This window comes from Dama dama, chromosome 7 (assembly GCF_033118175.1).
Source record: "Dama dama isolate Ldn47 chromosome 7, ASM3311817v1, whole genome shotgun sequence".
Taxonomy (NCBI): domain Eukaryota; kingdom Metazoa; phylum Chordata; class Mammalia; order Artiodactyla; family Cervidae; genus Dama; species Dama dama.
The window spans coordinates 9,086,124-9,098,928 of record NC_083687.1 but is presented as its reverse complement, the minus strand read 5'-3'; the positions used below and the strand labels follow the sequence as shown (position 1 = coordinate 9,098,928).

Below are 12,805 nucleotides of genomic sequence, written 5' to 3'. Positions count from 1 at the left end.
TCTGAGGAGGCCTTACAAATAGCTGAGAAAAGAAGAGAAGCTAAAAGCAAAGGAGAAAAGGAAAGATATATCCATCTGAGTGAAGAGTTCCAAAAATAGCAAGGAGAGATAAGAATGCCTTCCTCAGTGATCAATGCAAAGAAATAGAGGAAAATAGTAGAATAGGAAAGACTAGAGATCTCTTCAAGAAAATTAGAGATACCAAGGGAACATTTCATGCAAAGATGAGCTCAATAAAGGACAGAAATGGTGTGGACGTAACAAAGACATTAAGAAGAGGTGGCAAGAATACACTGAAGAACTATACAAAAAAGATCTCACAACCCAGATAATCACGATGGTGTGATCACTCACCTAGAGCCAGACATCCTGGAGTGCAATGTCAAGTGGGCCTTAGGAAGCATCACTATGAACAAAGCTAGTGGAGGTGTTGGAATTCCATTTGAGCTATTTCAAATCCTAAAAGATGATGCTGTTAAAGTGCAGCACTCAATATGCAAGCAAATTTGAAAAACTTGATAGTGGCCACAGGCCTGGAAAAGGTCAGTTTTCATTTCAATCCCAAAGAAAGACCATGCCAAAGAATGTTCAAACTACTGCACAATTGCACTCATCTCACATGCTAGTAAAGTAATGCTCAAAATTCTCCAGGCCAGGCTTCAACAGTACTGAACTGAACTGAGAATTTCCAGATGTTCAAGCTGGATTTAGAAAAGACAGAGGAACCAGAGATCAAATTGCCAACATCCATTGGATCATAGAAAAAGCATGAGAGTTCCAGAAAAACATCTACTTCTGCTTTATTGACTATGCCAAAGCCTTTGACTGTGTGGATCACAATAAACTGGAAAATTCTTCAAGAGATGGGAATACCAGACCACCTTACCTGCCTCCTGAGAAATCTGTATGCAGGTCATGAAGCAACAGTTAGCACCAGACATGAAACAATGGAATGGTTCCAAATCGGGAAGAGTACATCGAGGCTAAAAATGGTCACCCTGCTTATTTAACTTATATGCAGAGTACATCATGTGAATTGCCAGACTGGATGAAGCACAAGCTGGAATAAAAATTACCGGGAGAAATATCAATAATCTCACACATGCAGATGACACCACCCTTATCGAAGAAAGTGAAGAGGAACTAAACAGCCTCTTGATGAAAGTGAAAGAGCAGAGTGGAAAAGCTGGCTTAAAACTCAACATTCATTGAACAGGAGAGAAACTTGAGGTCAAAATATAAGAGAAGAAAACAATCCCAGACAATCCACACAAAAGGTGAGTGGTACACAGCCCTGCTGAGATTTACAGAGCTTACATTATATTGGTGTCCATCCACAGTGCCTTACTAGCACATGGGTGAATTAGATACAGGGACCCCCTCTGCCTCATTCAGGAAAGGTCTGTCTCACTCTCAGCTGATACCCTTAGGCAGGACAAACTCATAAATAAGTGCAGTGGCCCTGCCAATCGACAGGATTATGTTAGATTTTTTAAATAGCAGCTTTAAGTAAACTAGATCTAGGAACATAAGGCAGTTGGTGGGACTGATTTGAGAATAACAATTTGCCAAGTGGATCTGCAAAAGAACAAGACAGAATGTTGACAGTAACTGCAAAAGGTTGAGATTAAAAAAGTATTTTTAAAACCTAAAATGCAAACTAGCAGGGGTTGAGGGAGATGAGACTGGGTCGTAAGAGAAGGGCTCTGCTGTGAAGGAACAGTCGGTTCATGGTAAATATGGGGAGGTGTTGATGACACTATGAATGTCCATCCGTGAGAAGAGGACAGAGCAGTAGGTATGTTTGGGAGACCTAGCTCTTATAGTGTAAGGACTGCATTTGAGGACATGGGAGAATCAGAAGTTTCTGCCTTGCATGACTGTTACCAATTGAGGGGAAAGAGTACAGCTATATATATGGACCAACTTGGTTCAAATCTTGGTAGCTGTTCAGAACACAGGCAGCAGATCAGGCACTCTGGCTTTGAGTCTGATGTTTCAGAATCCATGGACACACTGGGAAAAAACTGAATATACACAGAAGCAGTTAATTTTATTTGTTTAATTTTTATTGAAGTATTGTTTATTTACAATTCTGTGTTAATTTCTACAGTACAGCAAAATGATTCAATTATACATATATATATATATATATATATATACATTTTTTCATATTCTTTTTCTTTATGGCTTATGATAGGATACTGAATATAGTTCTCTGTGCTGTATAGTTGGATCTTGTTTATCCATCCTACATGTAATAGTTTGTATCTGCTAACCTCAGTCTCCCACTCATCTCTCCCCCAAACCTTTCTCCCTATGTCTGTGAGTCTGTTTCTTTTTCGAAGTTAGGTTCACTTGTGTCGTATTTTAGATTCCACATGTAAGTGATACCATATGGTATTATCTTTCTTTTTCTGACTTACTTTGCATAGTATGACACTCTCTAGTTGCATCCATGTTGCTGCAAATGGTGTTATTTCATTCTTTTTATGGTTAAGTAGTATTCCATTTTCTGTGTGTATCACGTCTTCTTTACCCATTCATCTGCTGAAGGACGTTTAGGTTGTTTCCATATGTTGGCTATTGTGAAAAGTGTTGAGAAACAGTTAATTTTAGACTTACTAAAATGACATGGCAACTCTATTACAGAGATTGGTTGTTCAAATTACTGATAATCTCTGTTACGTAGGATCCAAGGGTGGATTTAGGATTAAGACCATCCACCTGATGAGAGCAGAACATTGCAAGCATCCTCTGTTACAGAGATTATTGTGAATGTATTCAGAGCTCAGGATAGTTTTTCTAGGAGAAAGCTTTGAAAATGATTTTGAAGGAGGTGTATGGTAACGGGGTCTCAAGGAGTCAGAAGAGAGCTGGGGATGAGAGAACATGGTCAGCAGTGTTTTTAGAGAAGTTTCTGAAGCAAAGGCATCAAAAAAGGTCAGGTTAGAAAATAAATGGAGGAGAAGACAGAGAACAGGCTTGAGAGAGAAGGAATTAGTGCATCAGTAACAAACCTAGAGAACAGAATAGAGGGTATTAATGTGAGAGGATGAAGGGGTTGAAATAACTTGCAGGCATCTTAGAGAAGTATATTATCCCCTGTAAGGTGTTTACAGGTGAGAAGTAAAATAAAAGGCCTACTCTGAGTAAATTGACTAAATTTTGACAGGTATCCATCCTTTCTTTCTGCATAAAATTATTCATGTCTAATAAAAATAAATGGAAAAAAATTATTCATGTCTTTATACCCTCTTTTTTTTTTTAACTTATTAATAAGAGGAACTCAAGAAATGAATCTTTTTTGTTACAAAAGGCATTCTCCTCTCCTGGGAATTTTATAAGAGTATGGTACCACATTTTTATTTTAGTATAAATTAGGATAATATAAAATTAGAAAAATATATTGCAAATGCTTATTAATACATTTATTAGAAAAATATAATAAAACACTCTTAGACTCTTCAAAATCTTTCTTTTTGAACTTTTCTTAGTTCTTCAGTAATCAAGTTTTAGAATTACTTATATTAGGTAAGACAGGACTTCATGCAATAGAATGTTTGGTAATTAGAAGCCATGGTCTTGAGGAAGTTGGAGAGAAGAGTCTTTTCTTTTGATAAGACCCTCAAAATCACAGTCCTGTGATTTTAACAGGACAATCAGGATGAATTAGTGAATTTGTTATATAAAATGAAGTTATTTGGAAACATGGCTGAAAAGGTAATGGGATTTTTGTGGCTGTGATTAATTTAAATTTTTTTATACCAAAAGCTATGGCATAACATAAAAAGAGACTCTACATAGTCTGGAAATTTCTTCATTCATTCTGTGAGAAGAGATCAATCATTGGAAACAGAAAAACTTTCACTTACAGCTAATCTTATGAGTTGGTTTTACAAACACTGGATAAGCAGAATTGTTTCTAAGTAAAATGTATGTGAGGAGGTTGTTAAACTTTCTATCTCAATTTTATTGAATTCTGCTTGATTTTTAATTATCCCTGATTTTCAGATATTCTGGGTTACATGCCAAAATTACTCAACAATTATTTATGTGGCAAGAATTCTGTGTTGCAAATTTACAAACAAATTTACATATGAAAAGAAAGGAATATTTTGGATGCATTAGTTCAGAAACATACAAGTTTCGGATGAGTTGTTTGCATTTATCAGTTTTAGATATTTTTAGGACTCAAAGCTCTGATGTGAAAATCTTCGCATTCGGTCTGATGGGCACCTTTTTAACGTGTTAAAAAGTAAAATCAAGAAATATCTTTTACTGAGTTTATAAATGAAGCTCTTGCTAAGTTAATTATTATGGTTGTAAGCTTTTCTGATATATACTGCAATATAAATTGTTATATATTATATATACATATATAACAATAAATATTTATTAATGTTTTCGATAACAGATATTTTCTAAATTCTTTTTTGGTACAAATATTTTCCTTTCCCTTATGGACTGATAGACTCCAATCAATAATTTTGAAAGGAAACCACTTTAAAAGATTTGGCTTTAGAATCATTTATAATTTCAGTACTTGTCTTAAAATTCTGGATAATTTTTAAAAATAGCACAAGAATACAGATACCCAGTTATTTTATGGGCTCTCCCTAACCACTTTGGGACATTATTTCTTTATTTTCTTTTTATTTGATGTGGATTGGTGAATTGCATTGTTTCAGGCAGATTGCATTTGTAAAGTACTCTGCTTATCTATTCATTCCTTCCAGCATAACTCACATCATTTGTTAACTGTCCATTCTGACAAGTAATTAGGGAAAATATTTTTCATAAGCTAAAACTCCATCCCTATTTCACCCTTGGCTTTCATTCTCTATTTATCACTGTATGGTGATGTTGGGTGTTGTATCTTGAATTCTGGGCATTATTTTCAGGTTTACAATGTGTAGGAAAAGTCTAAGTTTTTAGAATTTTAAACAAAGTGTGTTAAACTTTTGAAAGATTGTAATCATTTTTATCATATTATGGTTTATAGTCTTACAATGGAAGAAAAGCTATTTCCTTTTCTGAAGTGCATTTTGAAATTTATATTAATGATGATTTAAATCTTTTCAAATCACCCAATTCCAAAAGAAGATAACTCTTTTAGATTTTGTCAATGAATTGCTTTCCAAAGGGAGACATGCAAATACAATTTTATATTGATGTTTATTCCGGGGAATAAATGAGATCTAGTGTCTAAGAGTTCACCATTTATTTATATTTTATTTCAAATTCAAAGAAACGCCTCATTAGCAAAACTGAGTTTCTTCCATTTTGGGGGAGGTTTAAGGGCTTCCTTGTGTAAACGAATAGGACTGTTTGCATAAACGCACCAGTGACAATAATGCTTTGACAGTTTCACAAATGATGTCCTATGACCCTGTCTATTTCTCTTTCCTCTAGTTAACTTCTCCCACTGCCTCTGAGCAGCTTGCCTGTAAACCACCTGCTTTCTCCTTTGTTTCTCCAACTAATCAGAAAACACCACCTGCCCCAGGCGACCTCGCCGGCGCCTCTGTCCTGGAGGAGTTCCACTCGAGGAGGCTGGATGCCCGTGGGGCCCTGGTGGAAGAAACAACCACGTACTTTCAAACTTCCGCTCACTCTGCACCCTTTTTTGCACCGAAGGGCACGTCCTCGACGTCGCAGGTCCCCCAGCCCGCTCAGGTGTCAGGTCCAAGCACAGCACAGCAGAACCCGGGGCAGCCTCCCGAAGTCCTCAAGAAGACGGTCACCTCGAACGTCCTTAGTCCCAAAGAGAGTCCGAGAGCCTCTTCTCCTTCACCAGCCTCCGGTGCTTCTCTGAAGTCGGGTGCAGCCTCCTACATCCCAGTCCGCATCGTCACGCACTCGCTCTCGCCGAGTCCCAAAGCTTTCCCCTCCCCTTTCCACGGCTCTTCCTCCACGGTCTGTAGCCAAGCGTCCTCCGGCGGGAGCCTCTCAAGGCCAGGGGTGAAACCCCTGGTGCCCTCCAGGCTTTCCGTTCTCACTGCCATCCTCAAGTCCAACCCTTCTCACCAAAGGCCCCTCTCCCCGGCCTCCTGTCCCACCTTCTCTCTCAACTCCCTGGCATCCTCCACGCTCACGCTTGATCAAAAAGCCAAACAAACCCCACCCACACCTAAGAAATCCCTCTCAAGTTGCTCCCTGCGATCGGGGTCTCCAGAGCAAAGGGAAAACCCGGTTTCCCACCTCAGCCAGCCATCCTTCCCCTTTTCTTCTCCCACCAAAGCTGCTCCCTCTCCCCAGGCATCGGCCCTCTCTCCCCCAAAACAGGGCAGTAGCAGCTTCGCTTCTGTGATTGTAGAGAAAATGCCATCCCCGACTCTGAAGAGCAGCCCAGTGACTTCCCAGCTGCAAACCGGTACCTCCAGCTCTGTGGGTCTGCCTCCCGTCCCTCCAAGCTTTTCTCCTCTGCCTTCCAAAGGCAGACAGGATGCTGACCCCAGAGGCCCGGGAAAGCCCAGGGATATCTGCTCGCATGCTTCTCCATCACCTTCCTCCACATCGTCTTCTGTGTCTCCTCCCACTAACCCAAGGGCCAGGCTCTCCTCACCAGAGAGACTCTACCATCCGTCCCCAGCTCTTTCAAATCTGATAAACCGATCCAGGAGTGCACAAGCGCCGGCCCCTGGCCAAGGGCAGACTCCGTCTACTCCACGCCCAGCCCCTGTCTCCAGCTCCAGCTCTGCCTCTCTTCCCCGTCTAGGGCCCTCTGCCCTCCCCCTGGCTAATCCTCCCACAAAAGCACGCCAGCTCAGCCCCTCCGCGCTGCACCCAGATCTTACCCTGCCTTCAAGACTTGGGAAACCCGAAAGCTCTGTATCTGAGCACAGGTCATCTGTCTCAGCCCCGACACCTCCCTTCTCTCTAACAAGAACCCAGGAGCTGAGTGCACCTTGTACCTTGTCCATGTCAGCAGGCCCTGAGAATAAGAAACCCAAGGTATTCTTTTGCACGTTGCATGGTGCATGCTGCTTTTGAAATACAGAAGAATTTTTTTTCCAGGGGAAAATCAATGATTATGATATTCGTTCTGCTCCTACAAGGAGGTAGTGCAAGAGGATATAAGACTTGGTATATTTGAATGTGCGGATGAACTATAATCTGTTTAAAATTGTGCATGTTTCTGAAAACCTCTTTGATTTTGCAAATCCTCTTATGGAACTTTTTTATATCTATGGCCTTAAGGGCATTTTTTTCCCCAGGCATAATGAGTTATATTATTGATCCCAAAGATGGAATTTAGAGCAGTTAGATGAGATTTGGGAATATGATACATTTATGATTTATTTAATAACATGAACCCTATTATCCACCAAGATATCCTATACTGATAGAATAGTAGATAGGATTAGTGTAAAATGGAATTTTATATGTCAAGCCACAAATGATTGCAAAGTCAATTTGAAAACTTTCTATTTCCTTTGCTGGCATTTGTTTATTATTATTAATTTTTTCCCCTTCTACACTGTTGATTTCTTTATTGCTTTCCATAAACCTCAAGCTAAATCAATATGTATTTAGTTATATATTAATATATATATAGGGCAAAATAGAATAGAAATTTCCTTTGTATGTGAAAACGATTTGCTTTATTCTAAACACTAAATACATAATGATTATAAAATACAGAAAGAGTGGATAGGCTGGGTATAGGGAAATAGAATCTAAGAGAGGAGAAATATTGACTTTTAAATGCTCCGATATAACCTGTTGAACAAGGATGTGGATCAGCATCTGTCTTAATGTGAGAAGGGAAACATTTGAAGGAGTTACCCATAGCATTCATGGTTTATTTGTCCTGGAAGAAGACATCTCTGCTCTAGAATGGCACCTCTGCCAGCTTCCCAGCTGTTCCCGTGTAACTTAGGATTTGGAGTTTATTTGTGGTTAGATAGATAGCTTAGAATTCAGTCATTATTATACACATGAAATAACATTATGAAAATGCCTGAATTTAGAAGGGGATTGGGATTTTCAGTTCAGTGTGTTGAAATAACACCATTAGAGCATTCAGGTTGATTCCATGGAGACTGTGTTCAACTCTGTCACTGTCGGGGTGGTGAACTAATCATGGGAAAGATGAAAGAGCCACATGATCTTGTATTAATAAGATCTTAACCTATTAAGGTTACAGTATGATTCACCTTAAAAGCATGCATTAGACATCTACTGTATGCCCACTGCTATACTAGCTTTTTAGAGGATGTGTGTTTTATTTTCAAGGAAAAGATAATCCTTTGTCTTAAAATACAATTTTTTATTTAGCAGAAAAGCATACATATATCTGAGCTTCCCAGGTGGCGCTAGTGGTAAAGAACCCTCTTGCCAATGCAGGAAACAGACGTGGGTTATATCCCTGGGTCAGAAGACCCCTGGAGCAGGAAATGACAGCCCACTCCAGTATTCTTGCCTGGAGAATTCCATGGACAGAGGAGCCTGGCAGGCTACAGTCCATAGGATCACAAAGGGTCGGACACAACTGAAGCGACTTAGCATGCACACACATACATATATATATAATGTGGAGAAGCTGTAGAGACTTAGTAAATTTACGGTAAACCTAGAAAACAAGGGCAAGGCAATATTAACAGTATAATACAGATTATGTATAAAAGGTCACTGAATTCAGAGAAATATTGTTATGGAATATGGTTAGTGAGGGAAGTTATCATAAATGTCAGGCCTGTTGGAAATGTTTAGGATTTAGCTTAATGAAGAGGAAAGCAGTTGGCATTTCCAAAATGTTAAATGACCTGACTGAATATACAGATGATGGTCCCAGATGAATGTATGTGGACACATAAGAATACTGGTCTTATCATCAACTAATGATAATAGCAATGATAATTACAGTAACAGAGATCAAATACTCTCTGTGAATCATGAACCATCATAGTAGTTACACAAAGCTGTTAAAATTTAATTAGAAGAGACTATGTCTGTTAATTTTGTTATGACCGTATAAGATTGGTCATATTATTTTCTCCATTCTCTGTACCAAGAAACTGTTGTTCAATGAATAGCTTGCTCAGGTAATGTTTCTTATGCTGACTGAGATGACATTTATATTAATTGAAGCCTACCGAATCTTGAAGCCATTTTTTTTAAACTGAGATTTACTGCAACAAAGCAATAACTCCTATTCATTATAATTTTAGCTTGATTTATTAGTTCTTAGGAAGGAAATCATCATTATGAGATGATGATTAGGATGATCAATTGATATAATATTTGGATCATTTTAAAATGTAATTTTCCAGATTATGAAGTCCTTCTATTTTAAAAAGCAAATGGGATGGAAGAAATCTTTTACCCTAATTTTAAATTTGAAAAAGTGGTTTATTTGAAGTAAATGAGCTGGTGGTTATTTTTTCAATACATATATATTATTATGGAATTCACTTGTGATATATTAAGAAAAAAAAAAAACCCTGGTGATTTAAACATTACCTTTTCCTGAATTTATTGACAATTATCTCTTAAACCACACTGCGTTATACTTAAATTATTCTTTACCTTTGTGAAAAGTAGTTTTACTCCACTGGCTTCTTTAGAGAGTTTCTGTTTGTGGTTCACTTCGCTTTGTTTATGTTTTGTCCTGTTTTTGAAGAGTTGGAAGAGGATGAGCCTGAAGGGAGTTCTGATAAAATCTTTTTGTCCTAAAATCAAGTTTTTTGATGACCTGTTCCTTCACAGCTCACTTACTACTCCCAGTATTGAAGAATTCTTGGCATTTGCTTTATTTATTCCTGTTTAGTTTTTTTATTTCCAAGTTCATATTATTCAAGCTTATAGAAATGTATGATAAAATTTGATGAACTGTATTAAAATATGAAGAGTGGTGATAATTTATCCATTTTTATCTGTTTCTTTGAACAGAAAAATGTTTCATATAATGGATAAAATTTATAATAACTTCTGAAAAATTAGTTTCTCTTGAATAACTCTCTTTATCATATTTATTTCCTCCTTGTTTTTTTTTTTGCTATTATCTCTCTAGGTAAAAATCAGCCCATGTGTGTGTGTGTGTGTGTGTGTGTGTGTGTGTGTGTGTGTGTGTGTATATAGAGAGAGAGAGAGAGAAAGAGAGAGAGAGAGAGTTATTTATATATATATATATATATATATATATATATATATATATATATATATATGAAACAAAGTAAAGTGAAGTTGCTCAGTCGTTTCTGACTTTTTGCAACCCTATGGACTGTAGCCCACCATTCCCCTCCATCCATGGGATTCTCCAGGCAAGAATACTGGAGTGGGTTGCCATGTCCTTCTCCAGGGGATCTTCCCGACCCAGGGATCGAACCTGGGTATCCCGCATTGCAGGCAGACTCTTTACCGTCTGAGGCACCAGGGGATTCACACACACACACACACACACACACACACACACACACACACACACACTTGAGTATAAAAAGTTTATTAAAATGAACACTGATGGATACTGGAAGAGATAAGCTTACCCCAATTCCAAGTTTCTTTTGATGTTTGACTAGCTTTGCTTAAATTGGTAAGATTATTTTATAGATTGATAAGAGGAAATAGACAAAAGCTTTGGGATATCAAATAATTTCTGTGTTTTTATGGAGTTTCTTATCTGGCTCTTTCCACTGTGGTTCTAACCTGAGCACAGAACCCTCTTTGAAGTCAAAGAGTTTCAGATTTAGATCAGCTTCCCTCAGTGCCAGATCCCAAAAGGAGAGTGGTCCTATAATACAGAAGATGATCAAATTAAAACATCAGTGCTTGAAAGGTATTAGTTCCAAGCCTGGGCCCTATTCTCCTTTTATATGAAAATAAAATGGAACAGCTGGATAATGCTGAGCTAAATTCAGGGATAAGACGTGTCTGATATTTCTTTCTCATAGATAGAATCTTAAGGTTCTGAGTCTATATGATGTAATGGCTATATTTTAATTTCAGCTATGGTTGAAAATAAACGACTTCACATTATAATCATGGCCCTGGACAGGATGGGTGTCTCCTTCATGTTGCTCCCATGGCTCTTTGAGCAACATGTGTATTGTTGGAGACCTTTCTTTTCGCCTTGGGGAAGCCTGAATATCAGAAAACTAATCCACAGAGTTGTATTTGGGCTTCTAATATATTCGGCCTTCACTTATAAAATAGTTTATATTTTTCTCCTAGTGGGTTATCATGGCATTCCATATGGAAATTTGGGATGGTCATTATATCAAAAACTCATTCGTTTTGCTCCTCACTGATGACGGTCTAGAGCTCTGTGAGGGTCCAGTGGTGTGGCTGCCCTGGCTTGAACGCTGTCTAGGCACATAGCTTATTTAGATAATCATTTGGGAGATTTTTGATATTTCCTGAACTTTTATAGCTGATGTTTTATTTATAAACTCTCATTCCTTTAAGGCATCATAACATTTCCAAATATATCACACTGGAAACTTGGTGGTAAGCTTCTATGTGACTGTCTCCATTTCTGCTGATCCTCATGTAATCTGGGAAACAAACAATATGAAATGTACCTTCATGAGGAAAAATGGAGGTTTTAATCTGGTTTCACAACAAATCACTCATTCCTACAATCAATATGCATTGAGTGCTTATTATGTATACATTTCAAAGTTGTGAAGATGTTGAAACCAATAAAATTGCACAAAATGCCTGCTAAAAGAATGTTTATAATCTACGGTGAAAGAGAAACAACCCTCCCTCCTCAATAAGTAAATTGTCTTGTCTATGAGAAGATCATAAGTGGTTTGAAGAAAAGTCTATCAGGGTAAGAGGTGGTGGTTTTCATAAATTTATATTGGGTGGTGGAGATAGGTTTCTTTGAGAGGGTGACATCCGTGGAGGTGATGCTTCCTGAGAGAGTATAGTCAGGAAAAATTCCTAAGGCCACAGACCACCAGGCCAGAACAAAGAACAGATAGGGAGCCAGGGTGGCAAAGTAGAGTGTGTGGGGGAAGCTGCGGTTGTCAGAGGGAGATGTAACTGGGAGAGCTTGGTCCTATGAGGACTTGTGGACCACTTCTAAGTCTTCAATATTTTAAACTTTATTTTAATTTATTTACTTTTACTGATGCATAGTTGATTTACAATATTGTGTTAGTTTCAGATGTACAGCAAAGTGATTCAATATATATATATATGGTGTTTTCCAGATTCTCTTCCCTTATAGATTATCACAAGATATTTAGCACAGTTCAGTTCAGTTCAGGTGCTCAGTTGTGTCCGACTCTTCGTGACCCCATGAACCTCAGCCCACCAGGCTTCCCTGTCCATCACCAGCTCCCTCAGGTTACCCAAACTCATGTTCATTGAGTTCGGTGACGCCATCTAACCATCTCATCCTCTGTCCCCTTATCCTCCTGCCTTCAGTCTTTCCCAGCATCAGGGTCTTTTCCAATGAGTCAGCTCTTTGCATCAGGTGGTCAAAATATTGGAGTTTCAGCTTCAACATCAGTCCTTCCAACGAATACCCAGGACTAATTTCCTTTGGGATGGACTGGTTGGATCTCCTTGCAGTCCAAGGGACTCTCAAGAGTCTTCTCCAACACCACAGTTCAAAAGCATCAATTCTATAAAGAAGCTCAGCTTCTTTATAGTCCAACTCTCACATCCATACATGACCACTGGAAAAACCATAGCCTTAACTAGATGGACCTTTGTCAACAAAGTAATGTCTCTGCTTTTTAATATGCTGTCTAGGTTGGTCATAACTTTCCTTCCAAGGAGTAAGCGTCTTTTTATTTCATGGCTACAGTCACCATCTGCAGTGATTTTGGAGCCCAGAAAAATA

General features: G+C 38.4%; 1 protein-coding gene across 1 annotated transcript in view; it reads left to right on the top strand.

Annotated features, from left to right (window-relative positions):
* The window catches only part of MLIP (muscular LMNA interacting protein), a 275,449-nt gene that overhangs the window by 142,313 nt on the left and 120,331 nt on the right, over positions 1–12,805 (top strand). The window contains exon 4 of the mRNA XM_061146051.1: positions 5,416–6,957. Within this exon, the coding sequence (XP_061002034.1) occupies positions 5,416–6,957 (1,542 nt within the window). The remainder of the gene's footprint in view (positions 1–5,415; positions 6,958–12,805) is intronic.